Source organism: Scylla paramamosain, chromosome 10 (genome assembly GCF_035594125.1).
Source record: "Scylla paramamosain isolate STU-SP2022 chromosome 10, ASM3559412v1, whole genome shotgun sequence".
NCBI lineage: Eukaryota > Metazoa > Arthropoda > Malacostraca > Decapoda > Portunidae > Scylla > Scylla paramamosain.
The window spans coordinates 430306-451461 of NC_087160.1; the positions used below are offsets into that span (position 1 = coordinate 430306).

General features: G+C 40.1%; 1 protein-coding gene across 1 annotated transcript in view; it reads right to left on the reverse strand.

Moving 5' to 3' along the window:
- Window positions 1-3990, reverse strand: part of LOC135104032 (myotubularin-related protein 5-like) — a 50374-nt gene extending 46384 nt beyond the window's left edge. Inside the window, exon 1 of the mRNA XM_064010903.1 lies at window positions 3844-3990. Coding sequence (XP_063866973.1) covers window positions 3844-3898 — 55 coding nt within the window. The 5' untranslated portion in view covers window positions 3899-3990. The remainder of the gene's footprint in view (window positions 1-3843) is intronic.
- Window positions 3991-21156: the final 17166 nt, after the last annotated feature.

Here is a 21156-nt window from a genome sequence, read left to right on the forward strand (position 1 = left end):
ATAAGTATGAGCTTGACTAAAAAGATTTATAGAAAAGCTGTTACTGAAAAGAGTGCAGAAAATCAGAGAGCAAAATTAGCAAAGAGCAGGGAGGATTAAGAAAGTGCAGAGGATGGATTACATTTTTCAACTCTGGATGGCAATGAAAAAAAAATGTCAAAAAAAATAAATCAATAAATAAAAAAACTAATGAGAGGCAAGAAAGTTCAAGCTATATACATGGATCCTGTGAAAATGTGACACGAGAAATAGGTCAACAATGTCGGGTGTATTAATTAATAAGGATTCAAATGCACAAACCAGTTTACTTGGAAAAAAAAAAAAAAAAAAAAGGCTTAGAAATGTAAGAGGATGTGAGGCAGGAGACATATGATGGCCTTGCAACTATCTAACCAACTGCGTATGACTGGTGTAAAAGAAATTATGAAAGAGAAAGCATATGTTGATGGAAATGTGTGTAAATGGTGGTAAACAGATGATGAATACATGTTTGCAGATGACACATTTGTGATTATAAGGAATGAGTGACCTGAAGAGCCAGTGTGTGCTGGATAGTGTGTACTGACTGCAGAAGTTAGGGGATGATGCAAAACAAAAGATTATGGCATTTGAAAAAGGAGTAAAACTAAAGTTACAGACTCTTATTAGCAAAATAATAGGAGGTTAGTACATAAATTCAATTACCAACTCAATTGTGTGCAAATAAGGAGGCATGAAAAATGAGAGAGAGAGAGAGAGAGAGAGAGAGAGAGAGAGAGAGAGAGAGAGAGAGAGAGAGAGAGAGAGAGAGAGAGAGAGAGAGAGAGAGAGAGAAAGAGAAAGAGAGAGAGAGAGAGCATTATGCAAGGGAGGAAAGTGATTACTTCTCTATGACATATGACAAAAGATTAAAAAAGTATGGACTGAAGAGAGAAAAAGGAGACTGCCTGACAGAATAATTGCACTACCAACAATCACAAATGCATGTGAGGCAAGCATGTGGAATAAAGGACAAAGGTCAAAGATCTAAGTGAATTACTCAAGAAATAACCACAATATGAAAAGAATGAATGGTTAAAATAATGAAAGAGTGCATAACAGATTTTGCTATGTCAAGTAACAGTAAAAGAATAAAAGGTGGCATGGTTGTGGTGGCCAAGACAGTTTGGTAAGAACAGAGAGGACCAAGAGAGAACAGAGTAGATGTGATAAATGTTGTGGGTGCAACAAGACAACCCTGCATGATATGGGAGGGCAGAGTGCTACAGTACTTGGGAGGAAGGGGAGAAGGGAGAATAACATCTGAACAGGCAAGGAGGAAGTGGAAGGATGGAAATAAATGTTAAAGACTTCTGTCATGGCTACCACCTGTGGGGAGTTTTTAAGAACAAAGGTCAGATATAGATAGAATTAACTTTTCTTTGGGTACTGGTTTTGTTGGGTAGCCTTGTTTCCATAGTTGGCATTCATATGTATGACTGCACATTCATGGTACACAACTCTACAACAATTGCCAGGTTTGAATGGAGTTCAGTCAACTTTGTCTTTAACACTGACTCTCTTCCTTCCTTTTAAACAAGTTTCAGCATTTTCTTGTGCCATATATGTTCTCACTCTTCAAGATACCTTAACAAACAAACAAGCAAGCAAACAAACAAGCAAAAAAAAAAAAAAAAACAAACACACACACACACACACACACACACACACACACACACACACACACACATGAATATATGACATACCTAAAACAAAACAAAAAAATGGTGTGCTGTAATGTTAGGCACCTGTCGTTTTTGCCCCAGGATGAAGAAGTGGCTTTTTTTTGTAGTACCTATTATCTAATTAAACCTGTTCTAGGGTTAGTTGATCTATCTAGTAGAGTGCTGGAAGATCATTTTACTGTGTACCTACATAGAATCTCTCTCTCTCTCTCTCTCTCTCTCTCTCTCTCTCTTCCTGAAGCAGTATATTTCATCACATGTTATCTGGAATGCAGTTTTTTTCTAGTGTGTGTGTGTGTGTGTGTGTGTGTGTGTGTGTGTGTGTGTGTGTGTGTGTGTGTGTGTGTGTGTGTGTGTGTGTGTGTGTGTGTGTGGCATATCTGGTGTTATATTCTGTATATTACCTATGTCACAAATCGCCTAACATAAGCAAGTCTCTAACAGGTAATGCTACTGCATCATTACTTAGGGAATAAATGCACAACACATGTACATACAAATGTCTTCCAGTAACCTAGTTAAGTCCAGAGCAATATGATAAAAACATGGCTTGGTTCACTCGTCATGCAAGTTTCTCAATAAGTCTGGCAGGTAGGTTACATATATGTCACAGTACAACCTTACATTATTGTGCTCTAATTGTTTCTTACTTATAATCTTTTCATTCTGCAATTCATGGAAAATAAACCCTCAGGAGGTCATGGAGTTATTCAAGTGTTCTAGAGTTGACAAAAAAAAAAAAAAAAAAAAAAAAAAAAAAAAAAAAAACTATATTATTAAAGTATGCTATGGGTGCAAAGTAGTTCTTTTATCCACCCCTGCATTGGCAGGGACATTTCTGGCACCTTGGTATTTAAAAGTTGAGATTTCACCTTCTAGGCATTTAAGTGAAAGGTTGCCCAGTCAGGTCACATCTGCTTGACCTTATGCAACAATGACCACAGGAGTGGGAAAAAAAATCTTCACCTCCATAATTCTAAGTAAATCCACAAACAAAACATATTCCAGGCATAAGTTAAGATTTTAAATGGTAATCTTAAATAAGAGGGCACTGCTCTGAAATGCAGTCAACTCTTGATTGCTTCAAGAGTAGCACTCCCAGCACAAAATTCTTTATGGGAGCCTAAAGAATTGGTGTAATCACAATCTAAAACTCAATCTAACCTAACCTTGTTTGTGAACTTGGCCTCAAAGCAGCTATAGAGCAACAGATTTTTTTTTTATTTACACAGGTAATGCCTTCTGAAACTTATTTCTCTAATCTATAGATTTATGATAATGCTACACCTTTTTATATATTGCTAATTACTCTTGTATTGTGTGCAGTCTCAGAATTTTCCTCATTAATAATAATACATGAAAAACAGTGATCATAAAGATGCAATCTGTATCAGATGATGTCACCACAGCTACTTTTTTTTTGAATGGGCTAGATTAAGTTAGTTTACCAATCAAGTTTGGTTACCTGATCTATATAACCTCACCTATCCTGCCAAATCCTAAACTAACCTTACCCACTCCAAAAATAGTTGGAGATCTTCATATAATCCCAGTGACTTTTAAACACACCAATACTTTATTATCCCTCACTCTGAACTCATTGCCTTAATTACTTAGTACCGCATGCCTATAATATAACCTAACAGAAGAAACATCCTTGGCATTTAGGTCTTGTAAACAAAATCCAACAGGTCAAGTCAAGCAAGCAGTTGAATAAATTTCCCACATTAAACATCCTGGCATTCCTGTCCTTCCACTGGTCAGGTGAGGACAGGAATGACAGGAGACAGGAAGAGCAGGTAAGTCAGGTGAGAAGGGCAGCCAGGGCAGAACAGGTGAGGTAGGCTGCCCAGCCCTCCCTCCCCTGGTCCACCACGTCTCCAGGTGTGGGTGTGAGCCTTCCTAGTCCTGTCCACCCACGCCCACACCCACTTCTGTTATTCCCGCGCCCACACTGATCCTATCTCGTGGTGGGCGTGGGTGAAGGGTGACCTAGTGAGACCAGATGACAGGACAACCCCTCCTCCTCCTCCCCATACCATCCCTCCCTCTGTCCCACTCCCTCCAGCAGCCGCCCAACCCTACAGACAGACACCCGCCGCCCACAGTATGCCCCTGCGCCCCGCCCTGGACATCTTACGGTCATTCTTGTGGTCGTATCCAACGATGGCGAAATAGTCCGCTAGTCTCGACATTCTTAGCCTTCCGTGAGAGGGCAAATCACCAATATTTGGCTGAGCGGGAGCATCCTTCACCTCACACAGACATGGTAGACTAAGTTGCCACACGCCGCCAAACCCCGAAGACCCTCAGACTTCCAGCCATTGCCACGCGTCGCCAGATTTGTGTGTGCTCTACCTAAGCTCACTCGGCTCAGCTCACTTCACCTTTCCTCCTTGTATTTTCTTCTTTCGCTCTAACCAAGCCTTCATGTTTCTTGTTTCACTGAAGGGTGTCACTCTGTTTAGGCTTGTGTCGTTAATCCTCAAAATTTTAAGCCAAAACTGTCAGTCCGACGAATCTGAGACTAATTCATTCAACCTCCTCTTCCTTCCCCTCACTCCTCTTGAGCCTCTTAGTTTTGAGTAAGATTTTTTTTTCTTTGATGTTGTATCCCCTATATCATCTTATTTTTCACGTATCCTAATGAATCGCCAGAATCTGAAACTAGGTCACTCAGCCTTTCCTTATTTTCTTCTCACTCAGATCGAACCTTATTATTTTATTTATTATTTTTTTCTTGTTGGATTATTGAATCACATGTACTTTTCTTTATTTCCATACAGTATCTATAATAAACCTCCACCAAATATCACTCATTCAATCATTCATTCATTCGTTCCTTCATTCATTCATTCATCTTTCTCTTCCTCCCCTCACTCAAACCGAGCCTCTTAGTTTTTAGTTAGTAGATCTATGAAGCACTATCATATATCTATTTTTCCACGTATCATCTTAGAACTTTCTACCTACGTGTATTTTTGATAAAATATATCGTAGGCAGTTATATAATAATTTTCCCTCGAATCGAACCATACCTATCTGCACCCAACGGGATTTATGAACATTATGTTTTTTTCCAAATTTTCATGTACAGTAGTAATCTTTCACAATTTTCTATTAATTAATTAAATTTATGTCAGTTGACCCATAAGTAATCTGTATTCATCTACCCCAGATTCTTTCTAAGTACGCATGAGGCAGGTTCTAAATCGACTCTTATTATGTACTCTACTATCCTTCATGTTTCCGAAAACATTATGCATTCGATTTATTGCTTCCTTACCTGTCATCACGGGTAATTTTAGTCAGTGACGTAAATCCATTTAAACATGATACCCTGTCTACTTTCTTGAGACATTCGATCTGTCTGGTCTTCCTCGAGCCGCTTTATATTGTGTCTTCGTAATGATCCGGGTGATCCATATGACTATATAATGTTTACATATGCATGCTGTATAAACCTATATCTAAAATTCTGTCAAGTAAAATGCTTGTTGGATGATGTAGGACTTGTAGGTAGTGTTAAGCGGAGACAATGCGGAGTTATTTCAGGATGATCCCATTATATAAAAATGCTAAAAAACACCACGCCACGCCACGCCACACCCTGCCTTGAAAAATATCAGAGAACGTTGTCGCCCTACCTAATTTCCCAGTCAAAGAATTATAATCCTCATGCAATGCCTTCACTAAACCATGCCCCGAAAAACACACTGAGAGAATCTGTCGTCCCATCTTATATTTGATTCCTTGAGTAAAAACTGTATGAAGACACTCAAATTAACATCCCATCTGTGGCACTAATTATTTCATCCGCAGAACATAAGCAGTCATAATGTCCATCGTACAGTTTCAGCTCAGCCTCCAGGCAATAAGTCATATTCTCCAAACGGCAACAGGCTTTTGAGATGACAGTCTGACCACGAAGTGACTCACGCACCTCGCGACATTTCATCCTCCTCAATCAGACTTAGATCACTTACCAACACATCTTGAAACACCTATTATTAAGAAAGAAAGAAAAGTCTGAACTTATCTAACAAAATTTCCTTGATAAGAAGTATTGGTAAAATAACAGATGCTTCATTTCAAGTGAGTAAAGACAGTTGTGGCAGTGAAGGAAGTTGTGAATCGGAGCATACGAACGTGTGGGTCTGTGCGCGCCTCGCTCAAACGTGCCGCGTGGCCGCCCCGACACCTGTCCCACCTTTCCCGACCCGCGCTGCGCATCTCCGTCCCGCACACAGAGGCAAGCAGGAAGCACACACAAGCCTGCAGGCTGGTGGGGAAGCAGAATAGTCTGGACAGGAAGGAGGACAGAACCCCGGAAATAGTGGGTGTTGTGGAATGGGAGGGGTTGTCGGGAGCACCGCGGGAACATAAATGCATGTGGCAACTACTACTGGTTGTCATTGCTGTTCCTCCTCCTCCTGCTGCAGCTGCCAAAATTTATTGTACTCGCTGCAAGGTGGGCGGCGTTGTAATGAGGCTGTTTAACTTTCAACCTTTTAATTAAAGCGGTGAAATATGCACATAAAACTACACCTACACAAGCTGAGGGGTAATTTTAACGAGGCGCATTCGTCTTTTACTATCTTGGATCTCCTCTAACTTTTAAAGAGTGTAACTTAACGTAAACAGTCTCGTAATATGAGTTAACAAATCAGCTGCTGTTTGGTCTTTCCTTGTGTTCCTTTGTGACTGCGTGCCTGCACACAAAACTACATCTACTCAAGCAGAGCGGTGATGTGAACGAGGAACTTTCTTTACTATCCTGCATAGAGCTTTTAAAGTGTAGCTTATATTAAACGGTCTCGTAATAGAGGTAGACAAGTTTTCCTGTTTGGTCTTCTTTTATGTTCTCTTGTGACTGCGTGCCTACTAAATTATCACGTGGGCAAGTGTAATATAGGCCAATCTGACCAAAGCACCTCGTGAGTGTTTAATATTTAATAAAGCACAGGAACATAAACCCAAGTAAAAACTAGCACGCGCAGTGTCACTCTTATCTAAACTATGAAGAAAGAAGGCTAAGTGTGCCCAGTGTTTATATACGTAATTATGTAGTTATTTTTTTTTCTTAATTAATTGAGTATCCTCTATTTGTAACTATCATTCGAGGTAACAATCAGGAAGAAAAAAAAAAGAAAATAAAGACTGACACAGACATTTGTATTTATCTTGTTATCATAATATTATGCAATCAAGCATTTAACATTTAAACTGACTTTGATTTCATATATTATAATTATGTATGTACATATATGTAGAAATAGTAGCATCAGTAGAGAGAGAGAGAGAGAGAGAGAGAGAGAGAGAGAGAGAGAGAGAGAGAGAGAGAGAGAGAGAGAGAGAGAGAGAGAGAGAGGCGTGGTGGGGTGTCCTCTGTGCACTGACTAGACACTCTCCCTACCCCCTGCCACGGGTACATTTAAGGGAGGGTCTACAGAGCCAGGGAATGTTATACACCACAAGGTCACGTCTCCACGCCATCCCAACACCAAGGCATACCCAGCTTCTGTATGGCTTTGTAAATATTTCATACCTTGACTATTATGGACCTTCAATATCTATAAGCCCTGAAGCAAGTATGGACTACAATTCTAAGGACCATATTATGAAACATCTACGCCGAATCTCCACCATTTTCAAAAGGTTCTAGTTGAAGTTATGCTGGTTTTTAATTAAGAGTGTTTTTACGGTTCTAATGGTAGATTGATAAAAATCTCTATAGTATTAAAAGGAGAAATACTCTTTAGAATCCCGCTAATCATCTGTGAGGCCGTTTAAAATAGTTGTGGTGAGAAAGCAGAGCGCTTCAGAATTCAGCCCTAAACTACACCACTATAGCAAAAAGAAGTGGCTGTAGTTTAAACCACTTAGATACAACGGATTTATTTTTTTTTGTTGAATAAAATCATGTAGCTTTAATCAAATAGAATAAAAGGTATAGTTTTACATAATAACTCAAAGGTATAGTTTTATCATCATAAAAAAAAAGGATTACGTACTTTTCTCCCCAAGACTCATGAGAAATAAGGAATAAAGAGAATAAGAATCCGAAAAAAAAAAAATTCACATTCACAAATATCTTTGCTTATCAAGAGTAGTTTTCTCTCTGATTGATGTGTATAGTATCCATATTTATTATTTTCAAGCCTTTTGCAGAATCAAACTGACAAACTGTTCTTTCAAATATTAAAATTCTAACTTCCTTTTTTTTCAACGATATCTAACCTTTCGTTTCCTACATTAAACAATATCAAATATAAGTACTTTAATTTAACAATGACGTAATATTACTCGACTGAAGTTTCATCTACGATTCACTGACTAATCTGCGGATATGCGAGATAAGATTACGGTAACGCAACTCAATGTATCATGATTTTTTTTTCTTTATCTTCGTCTTATCTACTATGTTTAGTATTCTGACTACAATTCCATTATATCTGCAGATTAACGTGTTAAGAAAAGGTCACAATATCTACATTTTAATTCGTCAAATTCGTTGTCTTTTTCGCGACTATTTTAACTTATTCCAAGTAAAAAGTAAGTTTTTTTAGGTTCTAGGACGGCAAAAGTAACCTCTCTCTCTCTCTCTCTCTCTCTCTCTCTCTCTCTCTCTCTCTCTCTCTCTCTCTCTGGGTTCCTTCAAAGTATTAATTTTCATCATCAGTCCCATAATTTCTCTATTGTTCCTATCCTTCATCCTTTCAACATGTCTGAACCACTCAAGCATCCAAACTCTCTCTCTCTCTCTCTCTCTCTCTCTCTCTCTTAGACACACCAATCATCTTCTCTAGGCTTCATCTCTCATGGGAAAAGTCACCGGAAAATATCTCAATAATTTTCAGTATGCGTAGTGTAAATTTATAAACTTATAGGGAAGACATAGTGAAGATTGATTGAATAGCTCTATGGCAGGTGTTACAAACGAATGAGGTGGGAAAGTGTTTGATGAGAGATTGTAAAAAAATCTTAATGAGGAAGTAAGGTATGCTTATGACGGGAAGGTAAAGAGGAGAGGATGTATTTATAGGAAGAGATAGGGTTAAAAGTACGTAGATGTGTAAGACGTGGAAGAGAAAGAAAGAAAATAAGTAAATAAGGAAGAAAGGAAGGAAGAAAGAAGAAAAAAAAGAAGAAAAAGACGAAGAAGACATAATAGGTGGAGGGAAGGAAATAAGAGCTTTGATGAAACGCTGAGAAGTTTCGTTAAACTATTATAAGTACGCATTATGTAAAATTGTGGTGGGGAAGGAAAAAGAGGAAAGGGAGACATGAAGAGTTTTCATGAGGGAAGATTTAATTTAGGCCTTTACCATGAGATAAAATTAACAAGGATTGGCAAAGTGATCAATTTAATGGAGAAAAAGGAGAGCCCAGACGTAAAAGCCGAAAAAAAGGAAGCTATGACTATGAAAGACTATACTGAAGATCCTTGCACTCGTTTTGTACGACTCTGAGACAAACATTTATTGGAAAGCTGATATATGGCACATTAAAAGGATGTGTGGGAGTATCAGAAACTTACAATTCTCTAAAACACAATCTTAAACCTAAAAATGAGTCCTTTTAATATTCCTTTCTTTCTTTCTTTCCTTTCACGTCTCGCATCTCTTTCTTTAACCAATCTCTCCCTATAAATACTCCTTCAGATAATTCGCTTGCAATACATCTTGAGTTTCGTCCATTTCATACACAAGAGTTAATGAAATGAACCAGTACGTCAAAACTGAAAGAAAGAAAAAAAGATGCTACACGGAATGAGCTTAACACGTCTGCCTCATGCAAACCCAGTTAGGGAAGCGACTCCTACTCCCTACTGACCTTGCCCAGGCTCTCCGTGACGCCAGGGCGGGACAGGCGATCAGAAGCGGTTATATTTCAGCATCAGTGGTGAGTCTGCACACCCGCTACGTGATATCTGGTCATTTGTCTGACATTGCCTCCTGACCATCTGTCCGTGGTTCTTGTATCTCTCTTCTTGTAATAATCGTGTGGATACAAATGGGTATATACGTGGGGGAGTTAATGTAACCAGCTAACATTGCCTTCCGACCGTCTGTCCATGGTTCTTGGGTTCTTGTATCTCTCTTCTCCTTGTAATAGTCGTCTGGATAAAAATTGGTATATACATGGAGCAGTTAATGCACGCAGTTAATACAAGTTGTTGTTTCATGTTGCTAAGCCGGTGTCTAATATAGTCTCTTCATACGAATCTTGCAAAGGACAGGAGCACACATCCAGTCGCGCCTCTTTCGCCTCAAGTTTGTGATTGGCTTTACTTAAGTTCCTCAAACATAAACTGGGAGTAAATATTATTTTGATTTTATTATTGTGTACGTTGCCTATGTAACATGTTTTCTGAAGTGTGGGAAAAAAATCTATACTGACAAATTTACTTTGAGAATTAAGGCTTCAACACACACACACACACACACACACACACACACTATTATTATTATTATTATTATTATTATTATTATTATTATTATTATTATTATTATCATTATTATTATTACACATTCATAATTCACGACACACACTTACGACACTATGTTATACCATTCGTTACTTGTCCTGAACATCAATCAATAAAAATTATCGTTATTCTACTGACAAAACACTAATTCATAATATCTGAAGTAACAACAATGATCACATTTTTTCATTATTATTTTTTCATGTTCCTTTAATGAAGTATTTGAAATAAATTCCTAGTATAAAATTGTATGATGAGGATGATGATGATGATAATTATTAAGTTTACAAGTCGTTTTAATGTTTAATTATTTAACTTCATCAGTTACTTATTTACTTACTTATTTGCTTATCTATGTATTAATTCTTCCATTCGTTCACCATTTTATTTACTCTTTTACTCTCCTGTTACCGCCAAATCCTCATCAAAACACACCAACGCGCCCTAGCGAATGAAGGTGGCTGTGGCATTACGTCGTTTTCTGTTCATTCCGGCGTCTTGTTCATAATAGTCCTTATGAAGTATTCACAGTAGTCCACCTTTTATTTGTAAACAGTGAGTGGACGTCTACGTGCTACAAGGGGACAACTACGAACATGATACCGGCAGCCTCTGGTCTGGTCTCGCAACTCCGGCTTTTCCTACGTGTGTTATCGTCCCTGCTTCCGAGTCCCCGTGACACTCGTACCAGTGAAGAGAGAGAGAGAGAGAGAGAGAGAGAGAGAGAGAGAGAGAGAGAGAGAGAGAGAGAGAGAGAGAGAGAGAGAGAGAGAGAGAGAGAGAGAGAGAGAGAGAGGGAGAGGTCAAATACTCAGCATAAACACACAGAGACAAACACACCAATGCATCTCTTCAGTCACTCACTCAGTCACCCACCCACTCATACAAGCAGGGACACAGACACACATACAGACAGACAGGAATTTTGATCACTAGATAAGCAGCATCCTTTTTCCGGTTGTCCAGCAATGTCTACCCGACGAGGCACGTGGTCACTTACGTAATACCAATTAGTGGAAGCAGTGTACGTACATGTGTATCTTATTCACTATCCTGTGCCTCGTATTTTCTTTCCTATACACTTTTTCGTAGGCCATTAAAGGATTTATTTGTATTCATTTATGCCATAGAAGACCAAATGAAAAGAGAGAGAGAGAGAGAGAGAGAGAGAGAGAGAGAGAGAGAGAGAGAGAGAGAGAGAGAGAGAGAGAGAGAGTCACTGGCGCAGGTCGTATCTGTAAGAGGCCATCACATGCATTAATACGAGTGTCCTTTTACTTATATACATATTCGTATTATTTTATTTTCTATTTTTAGAATGCAGGTTTAAGTATACGACAAGAAAAAATCTCTCTCTCTCTCTCTCTCTCTCACTCTCTCTCTCTCTATATATATATATATCGCTATCATTCTTACTTCTACGTTGGACTAAACATTCGGAATTCAATTTTTTCCCTTTCGCATGATGACGAGTGCATATTTACTACTTATTAAGACTATAAAATAATACAAAACTGAAGGGTAACCGAGGTGAAGCGTTTGGCAAGGGTCACTTACTGGGTTCAGAGGCTAAAGACCCAGTAGGTCAAATCAAGGACAGTTTATAGAGGTCGGCCCACTCTTGAACTAACTGACCCTCTCCAGCGTGCGCGTGGCATCGCTTTGGGGAAGAAGAGACACAAGTTGGCCTCTGGCAATTAATGTATGCGATTTAGCAGATAAGATGAGCTAACATGCTGTACATCAACATGTTCTGCATCACCCCTGACATCCAGTAACGAGTGATGTGGTCGTGGTGGGGAATAATGAATGTCCAAAGCATTGTGTATTTCTCGTGCATTAAATCGCTTTTTTATTTTTTTTTAGCCTCGCACGCTAATGGAAAGAACGTTGATATCTTAGTTAATGACTTTCTGTTCTCGAGGGAGTTTAAGCGTAAAAGAAGACTGGGAATGATAGATGTATGAAGTATTAAATGTGTTTCGTGTACTAAAACCGCTTGTTCAGTCTTGCACACCAATGGAAAGAAGGCTGTAGATTAGTTAATGAGTTCTTGAGAGAGTTAAGTGTGCAAGATTATTACAAATGCTAAAACTAACGTCTAAAAATGTAGAGCTTTTTCGTCGTGTATAAAGTCGCTTATTCAGTATGGCGCTCTTATGGAAAGAAGACTATAGCTTAAGTAATGAACTCTTAAGGGAATTTAAGCGTGTAAGAGTATTGCGAATGATAAATGTGTGAAGTGTGAAGAAGTATGGAATGTTTTTCGAATATAAAATCGCTTCTTCAGCCTCGTACACTAACGAAAAAATGGGTGACATCTCGAGGGAGTCTAAGAGTGTAAGAGCATTGCAAATTAAAAAAATGTTTTGTGTGGAGAGTTTTCGTGTATAAAAATTACTTCTGGCCTCGCGTACTAATGAAAAGAGGGGTATAGCTTAGTTAATAACTTCTTGATTGAGTTTGAGTGTATAAGAGAACTGGGAATGATAAATGTCTGAGGAGTGAAGTGTTTCTCGTGGATAAAATAATAATAATAATAATAAAAAAAAAACTTTTCAGTCTCACACAGTAATGGCTCTTCATTGGGAAGAAGGCTATGGCTTAGTTAATGAGTTCCTGAGCGAGTTGAAGCTTATAAAACTATTGCGACACGATAATGTAAGTCTGATCTAGCATTTACCTTGCATAAGACGACCTTGCACCCGCGATCGAATTCCGGACTGGGAGGAAATAATTTTGTCTTGTCTCCCCTCACTCTGTAAGCCACCCGCCAAGCCAACCCAACCCCAAGCCAGTGTGGTATGGTATCTAGCTTAATCCCTTTCGCCCACCTTATCACTGTGGATGACCTTTGTGCCTTCATCCTGCACTCAAGTCATAGGATCGTTTTCGTAAACACTTTGAAGTCTACATCTACTGTCATACCAAGCCGTAGTGGAAGTTATTTAGGTTTTCAAGGGTGTTTTCATGAGTCTTGATAGTTTAATAAGGACTGGGCGCTATAAAAAGATAAATAAATAAAAACTCATGAGAACTAGACGAGTAATTTTCAGTCGCCTTTGAAAATATTTGAATGAAAGTCCACTGTGTTTAAGAATATACGTCATATGATGATGATGATGATATAACCACATCACTGCAGTACAACATTTGGGCTGACCTCCGAGGCGCAGTGTGATGTAAACAAACCCCACGTGGTTCCTAGTGTAAACGGTCGGTCTGTAGCCTTGCTTGGAGTTGGTAAAAAAGAAAATAAATAAAAAAAAAGTGAAAAAAAAAATTATGAAGACATGACAACACAAACGTGACTCATAACATTTAAACTAGATGGCAAACATACCCTATATACATACCAACACTATCACCTCTGTTATCTGAGCCGAAAATCTACGTAAACAAATATTTCATATCGATTTCATAAGCTACACGCAAAAATGTCCCCAGAATATCTTACTTATGGAAACGTGACAACACAAACGTGACTCATAATACTTAAACTAGATGCCAAACACGCCCAATATACATACCAACATTATCAGCTCTGTTATCTGAGCATAACATAAACATAAACATAAACATCAACATAAACAAACATTTCGTGTCAATTTTATAAGTTACACGTAAAAAGTCCCCAGAATATCTTAACACTGTCTTAAAAATGGTAGCTGATTCCAACACAAGATAGGAGGAAACTCGCGACCTTCGATTTATCAGCTTAATTTTGGGGGCTTTTAATGTATGCATGGAATAAATCTCGCCTTGGGGGTGCTGAGTTGGACTGGGCTGGGCTGGACTGGGCTGGGGCGGACTGCACTGACAGGGGGCAATTATCTATTCCTGAGGCAAAGTAAAGTTAATTATAAAACCAATAATCGAATTTGTATATTTTTTTTGCTTATTTTTTTTCTCCTGTGTTTGTTATTGCATTCCTTATTCTTTCACTACCGGTGGAAAAAAAAGGGCGTGAATGAGAGAGAGAGAGAGAGAGAGAGAGAGAGAGAGAGAGAGAGAGAGAGAGAGAGAGAGAGAGAGAGAGAGAGAGAGAGAGACCCCAATTAAGTCTGGACACGCCACGTATACATATTTCAAACTAATTCTTGCAGCGACCCTGACCACTATGCAGGGCCGTTTCTGGAGTACCTTGAGCCCCCTCGCCCCCTACCCCTCCCTCCTTTCCTCCTGCAGCACACGATAACTATCCCATTCCAGCCTCTAATTACTGCTACTGTTACTACCACTACCACCACCACTACCATTACTGCTACTACTATTACTGTTGGTGCTGCGGCTTCTACTACTACTACTACTACTTCTACTACTATTAGATCATTATCATCATCACTACCACCACTTAAAATTTCTCTCTCTCTCTCTCTCTCTCTCTCTCTCTCTCTCTCTCTCTCCTCTCTCTCTCTCTCTCGTCGTGATATGGTATTTAAAAGATAGGAATGTAGACAGCGTAGATAAGAAATATAAACGATATCATAACGATGCTGATAACAACAACAACAACAACAACAACAACAACAACAGCAACAATAAGAACAACAACCCAGCTTCCTCCCTCAGGCATTCTCGCCACCCCCTTCTCTCCTTTCATGCCTCCCCCTTGCCTCGCCTCGGCCGCGGTGAGGTGGAGAGACAGCACAAGGCCTCGCTCATATGTGTCGATTGGTCCTGAATCACACACACGCATCTACGAGTCGCCTCCTGCACCTACCCCAAGGTCTCACACACACACACACACACACACACACACGATCCTGCCAGTTCAACGGGTTCAAGCTTAATGACATCAGGTACTAAAAGGTTATAGATGAAGACATGTTCTTTACGAGTGAGGCAAGTGACAAGAATAGACTCATTAATCAGGTTGTCAGAGCACAATCAGTCAAGAGTTTTAAGAGATTACACAACTTTATGATACGTGAACTTTGCTTCCAATACTATATTTGCACAGGAACTGCCACGTGTAGGCCTAAAAATTTTATGGAGCTTCCCTTGTGTTCTTACGTTTCACAACCCTACTGACGCATCCTGAGTGAAGCGCTAGGAGTCACCTCACTGATTCACTTGCCCAGTCCCCATTGGTATGTGGTGCGTGCTTGTATACACGCAGAGCAGCGGAGTTAAAATACATTCTCAAACAAATGGTGGGGATGATATTTCTCTTGTATGCAGCGCCTTCTATGTAACACAGTAAAGGTGGTCAGATGAAGCAAGATATGGCTATGAACATCACAACTTAGGAATCTACTTCAGGGGAGAGAGAGAGAGAGAGAGAGAGAGAGAGAGAGAGAGAGAGAGAGAGAGAGAGAGAGAGAGAGAGAGAGGAGAGAGAGAGAGAGAGAGAGAGAGAGAGAGAGCGTGTGTCATTGTTCAGTATAATCTTACTTAAATTCCTCAAACATGCGCATTCTTGGTGTTACAATATTTTCCACATGCACTTTCCTCTCGCTCTCATTCACACACACACACACACACACACACAAACACACACACACACACACACACACACCATAAATAGACAGATATACTCGTAATATATATATATATATATATATATATATATATATATATATATATATATATATATATATATATATATATATATATATATATATATATATATATATATATATATATAAGAAGGGGGGGGCAGGGTGAAGGGGATTAAGGAAGAGTGGCAAGAGATATGGGTGTCAAAGAGCGTCGAATCTTGAGGCCTAACGACCCAATAGGAAAGAAAGGCGGGTAAGGGGAATTACTGACTCAACCAAGTGGCCATTAAAGGGACAAGGCGCCCTTTATACCAGGAACCTTCAGCAGTAGGGTACGGCAGCGAGACCATGAGGCTTACTACGGTTGTGCAAACGTACTTACTATCATAGAAGACAATAAAACACACCCCCATACTTTCAAGTGCTTAGCGAATGAACGAGGAGGAGGCGTGTGCAAGGGTGAGTGAGGAAGGGAAGAGGCGGCAGGGAGGGAGAGGGGCTGGTGAGGAACGTGGAGTAATATAAACACTCAAGTAGCTGGCGCCCTGAGGGAAAAACTGGTGAGTGTTGGCTGCGGGGAGGGAGAAGGGGACGGCAGGGTGGCAGGACGAGACAGATCATGTTCCGGAAGGCAAGGAATATGCGAGAGCTGGGCGCGAATACTGGTGCGGCGGGCAGAGGAGTGAGGAGTGAGGAGAGGGGTGAGCACAGGGCTGGAGTGAAGGACAAAGCATTAATTCTTCGTCGGTGAGTCATCCTCGGGCCCACAAAGATGTGTTATGAGGCTCAGCCGCTCCTACTCCTGCCAGCAGCGGGAACAGTACCGCTCTAGCACACCCGCTCGCCCGCCTCCTCGGCCTCGCTGCTTCGCCTCCGCTCAGCCGCCGCGCCCAGCTGACCGTGGTGGCCTCCCGACTGTCATTGCTGTCGCTTTATCGTTATTGCTGTTTTCTATTCTTCCTGTTGTTCTCTGCACGACTTCTGACGCACGCAACTCTTCTTTGATACGGATTCATTCAACAAGATACTGAAACATATTGGTCTTTCAGGGTTCGTAGATGAAAGGAACCTTTTTTTTTTTCTTTGAGCTGAATGGTGATCTATTATAGGTAACTATGTATGTTGCTGTAGTAGTAGTATTAGAAGTAGTAGTAGTAGTAACACTACTACTAGTAGTAGTAGTAGAAATAATAATAATAATAATAATAATAATACTGTAACAACAACAACATTAATAATAATAATAATGATGATAATAATAATAATAATAATAATAATAATAATAATAATAATAATAACAATAATAACAACAACAACAATAATAATAATAATAATAATAATAATAATAATAATAATAATAATAATAATAATAATAATAATAATGTTAATAATAAAAACACGTTAGCTGGCAGCATTTTTTTCGAGGAGGAGGGAAGAGAAGGGACGAGAAGGGAAGTAGATAGTTTGAAGAACCTATCGGATAACCAGTGGGCGGCGAGGGGTGGTGAGGAGTGAGCTAGGAGAGGAGGGAGAGCAGTGGTGCATACGGTGTCTGTCTGTATGTCTGTCTGTCTGTCTGTCTTGCCTGCAGAGTCTCCTCATACATGATGCACGCCCTTCCAATGGAGTCTCGAGGCAGGAAGTGAGTAAGTGACGCGGATGGTGCAGCGGAGGCAAGGAAGAGGCTGCTGCCGTGACCAAGGGTTCTGAGGAGTGATGCCTCTGAGGATTGTTGTACTGCAGCCCAAGAATGCGACTCGTGAAGGCAGCCATTGTCTGGAAAGCCGGGGTGGAAAAAAAGAACCATTTAATCGTTTCCGATATGGGCTTTGGAGTGAATGCACGGATGAAATTATCTTCTAATACGTATTTAATGGTTTCTAGGATCGCTTTTGGCAAAGTCTACAGATATACTTTATATACCTTGGGCTTTAGTGCGAGAATAAGGAGGAAATTATGTTTCATTCGTGTATTTAGTGATTTTCAAAATGGGTTTTGGTGAGTGTACGGATGACATTATCTTCTTAATACATATTTAATGGTTTCCGGGATAGGGTTTGGTGTGAGTGTACGGGTAGAATTATATTTCTTTTGGGTACTAAATAATTTTCAAGATAGATTTTGGCGTGAGTGTAGGAATGATACTGTTTTCCTAATACGCATTTAATGGTTTCCGAGAATAACTTTGGAGCAAGAGTACGGTTAAAAAGTGTCTTTCTATCATGTATTCATTAGTTCCCGACAAAGCTTAGGTGTGGGAGTACATATTAAAATTCTATTACTTTTGACGAATTTAATTGTTTTCAAGGCTTTGGTTTGAGTATACGGATGATATTGTCCATCTGTCATGTATTTAAATGGTTCTCAAGGTAAGGTAAGTTTTTGGTGCAACAGTACAGTTAAAATTCAATTCCTTATGCGCATTTAATAATTTTCAGGGGTTTGATGTGAGTGTTAATCCTCCTCCCTTTGTGCTGGTGCGTGAGTGAAAGGGTAAAATCCGCTTCGGTTTCCGCTGGCATGTGTAGCGTAACCCTTTACTTCGCGCTGGCTGGCGAGGTATAACTCTTTCCTTAACGATGTTGTGCTGCACTGGCAAAACACTCTCCATTTGCGCTCGTCCGAATGTATTACAGATAAAATTTCCCTCCCTTAGCGACTGTATGAGTATCTTTCCTTAGCTGATATGGTGTGGTATAGGTAGCTCTTGCCTTTCCGCTACTAAGGTAAACGAGTACTGTGAAACGTCTCCTCTTTTCCCTGAGATGAAGATACACTTTTCTCTTTACACTGGTGTGGTGTAATAATAATAATAATAATAAAATTTTCTTTCCTAATCGCTGGCATGAACGTATTTTCCTCTCTATCGGTGTGATGTCAAGATAAAAAAATGTTTTCCCCTAAGCGGCGGCGTGAGTGTACTGAGTGTGCTGACAGTTCTAGAGTCTCTTCCCTTTAACCTTTGCGCGGCGGTGTGGGTGTGTGCCGGGCGTGACTGGCTTGCATGTGTCACTGGTGGCCACCTGAACCAAGCGGAACGTTCTGTGTTTGTTTCTGGGAAGTGCGTGAATCGTGAAGGGAGCAGCGAGCGAACGAGCGAGCGAGCGAGGCCAGTCTGTCAGTCAGCCCGTAGCGTTTATAACCGCGGCCACGCCAGCGACGCGCGTCCTTGGTCCTGGCGGCGGCTGTGGCAGGGAGGGGGGGGCGAGAGGCGGGGAAGGGGGGAGGCGGGAGGGTGTGGCTTGAGCGTCATGGCCTCGCGCAGAATTATCTACAATTTGTGAGATTGTTGGAGGTAGAGCCTGAGGACTGTTAGACGCGAGGAAATACTGTCTGCTCTGGTACCTGTCTGGGAATTCTTTGTTTTTTTTTAGCTGTATGTGTTTATTAAGCTTTTCATTGCTATTAGGCATATCTTTCCTTACTGTACTGTCTATCCTTAACACAATATCTGTTCTGGTACCTGCAGGGGATTTCGTCTTGATTTTTAGCTTCATGTATCTATTAAGACTTTCATTGCTATTTGACACATATTTTCTTGATTACTTGTCACTCTCAGACATCTACATTCTCCAGCCACTTCCAAACATTTTAATCCCTACAAATTGCAAAATCTATTCTTTCTTAATCTTTTATTCCTTGTAGATGCTTATAAAGATTCCATGCATTGCTTTTAGCGCTGTGAATTGTTGCTTATCTCAGTGAAAGCGATAATCTGTGTCTCTATTCTCTACCAGTGTGTCATGTAATAAGTGTTCCAGTAAGTGTATTGATCTGTTACGTGCACGAGGCGGTGAATGTGTGCGTGTGAATTTATAAAGCATGATTGATCTTAAAAGTCCATGATATTTACCTTACGATACCACATTTTACGCCACTGAAGAGCTTAACTTCTCGGCGAAATGATGGAGGTATCCGCACACAGTCTGAGATTTGTACACAGGTGGAAATAACAACAATTCTTCGTACGTGTTAACATTACATAGCATGCTTTCTTAACCTTTTCACTGGTGGAGTTGTCCTTTGCTAACATTCGCATCACAGTAGAAAGAAAACAAGTTTGCATGATACCGAAAACGTAAATAAGGAGGTAAATAAATAAATAAATAAATAAATAAAAAAAAACAATACAATAAGTTTCTCTCCGTTTTATCTAAGTTACATAAATATTCAAGGACACTTTAGCAGGGATAATATCTAAAAAAAAGTTATAGATGATCATGAGAACAAAAGGAACAAAAAGAACAAGAACAAAGAAGAACGACAAGAACAAGAAAAAGAAAATCTAGCAATGAAAGAGTTAAAATATATCCGGTAAGACTAATAAGAAACACACTTACCTAACTATTAACCTATTAATTTTTGCAAGCGCGTATGATAAACACTATCTAACCATACGCCAGTTCGGCAACCTCACACGGGGTGACCTTGACTAACACTATACTAAAGCAACCAACCAGTGTTACTCGATACCAGTTAAAGTTCATTGTGCTGTAAACGACAACCCTCGCGTGTGAATGAAACATACACGATAGCCAGTCAAACTTAATGATCCCGAACACTGTGAGGTGAAGACGCGTGGTGAGAAGTGCAGGGTAATGAAAACGGAACTGAAGGGCGAAGGGAAGAAAAAATAGAAGGGAGGGAATGAAGAGGGAGAAAACGCGGAAGGGAAAGAGAGGGATAGCATAGATATGGAAGAGAGAATATTAATTTGAAGGAGGAATGAACAGGGAATGAACCAGAGGAAGAAAAGAATGGAGGGAGAGAGACAGAGGGAGGAGAGAGAGGGGATGAAACAAAGGGAGGGAAGAAAGGAGGGGAAAGGGATAGGACAGAGATGGGAGGGTGAAGATTGGGGCGCCGAGAGAAGGGGAAGAAGTGGAAATGCGAGGATTGAGGGGAAAGGATTAATTAACGAGGTGAGGGAAGGAAACCGGAGAGAGGAGGTAGCAAGAGGAAATGAAGGAATGGGATAGGATGGAAAGAATAAATAGCAAAGTGATAGAAAAGAATGAAGGAATGAAAGAGGAAAAAAAGAATGGAAGAGAAGGAAAGAAGGATGAGGAAAAGAGGAAAGGGATGGATGAAAAGGAGGAGGAAAGGAATGGGAGAGTGAGAAGGAGGAAGGAAGAATAAAGGAAATGGGAGGGAACAAAGGAGGGAAGAGGAAGACAGCAGGAAAAGCGGGAAGGAGGAAGAACGGGAGGGAAGGAAGGCGAAGGAATGGGATATAGGAATGGGAAGAAAAAATGTGAGTCAGAAGGAAAGAGAAGAAGAAGCGAGGGAGGAGGAAGAAACTACAAGAGAAAAACGAAAGAATGAAGGGAATGAAATGGATAATGGGTGAGAAGATGGGAGGGAAGGAAGGAAGGACGACGTTGATGGGACAGGAAGAGGGAGGAAAGGAGGGAAAGAATGTGGGAAGGAAGGAGTGGATGGGGCAGAGGACAGGAAG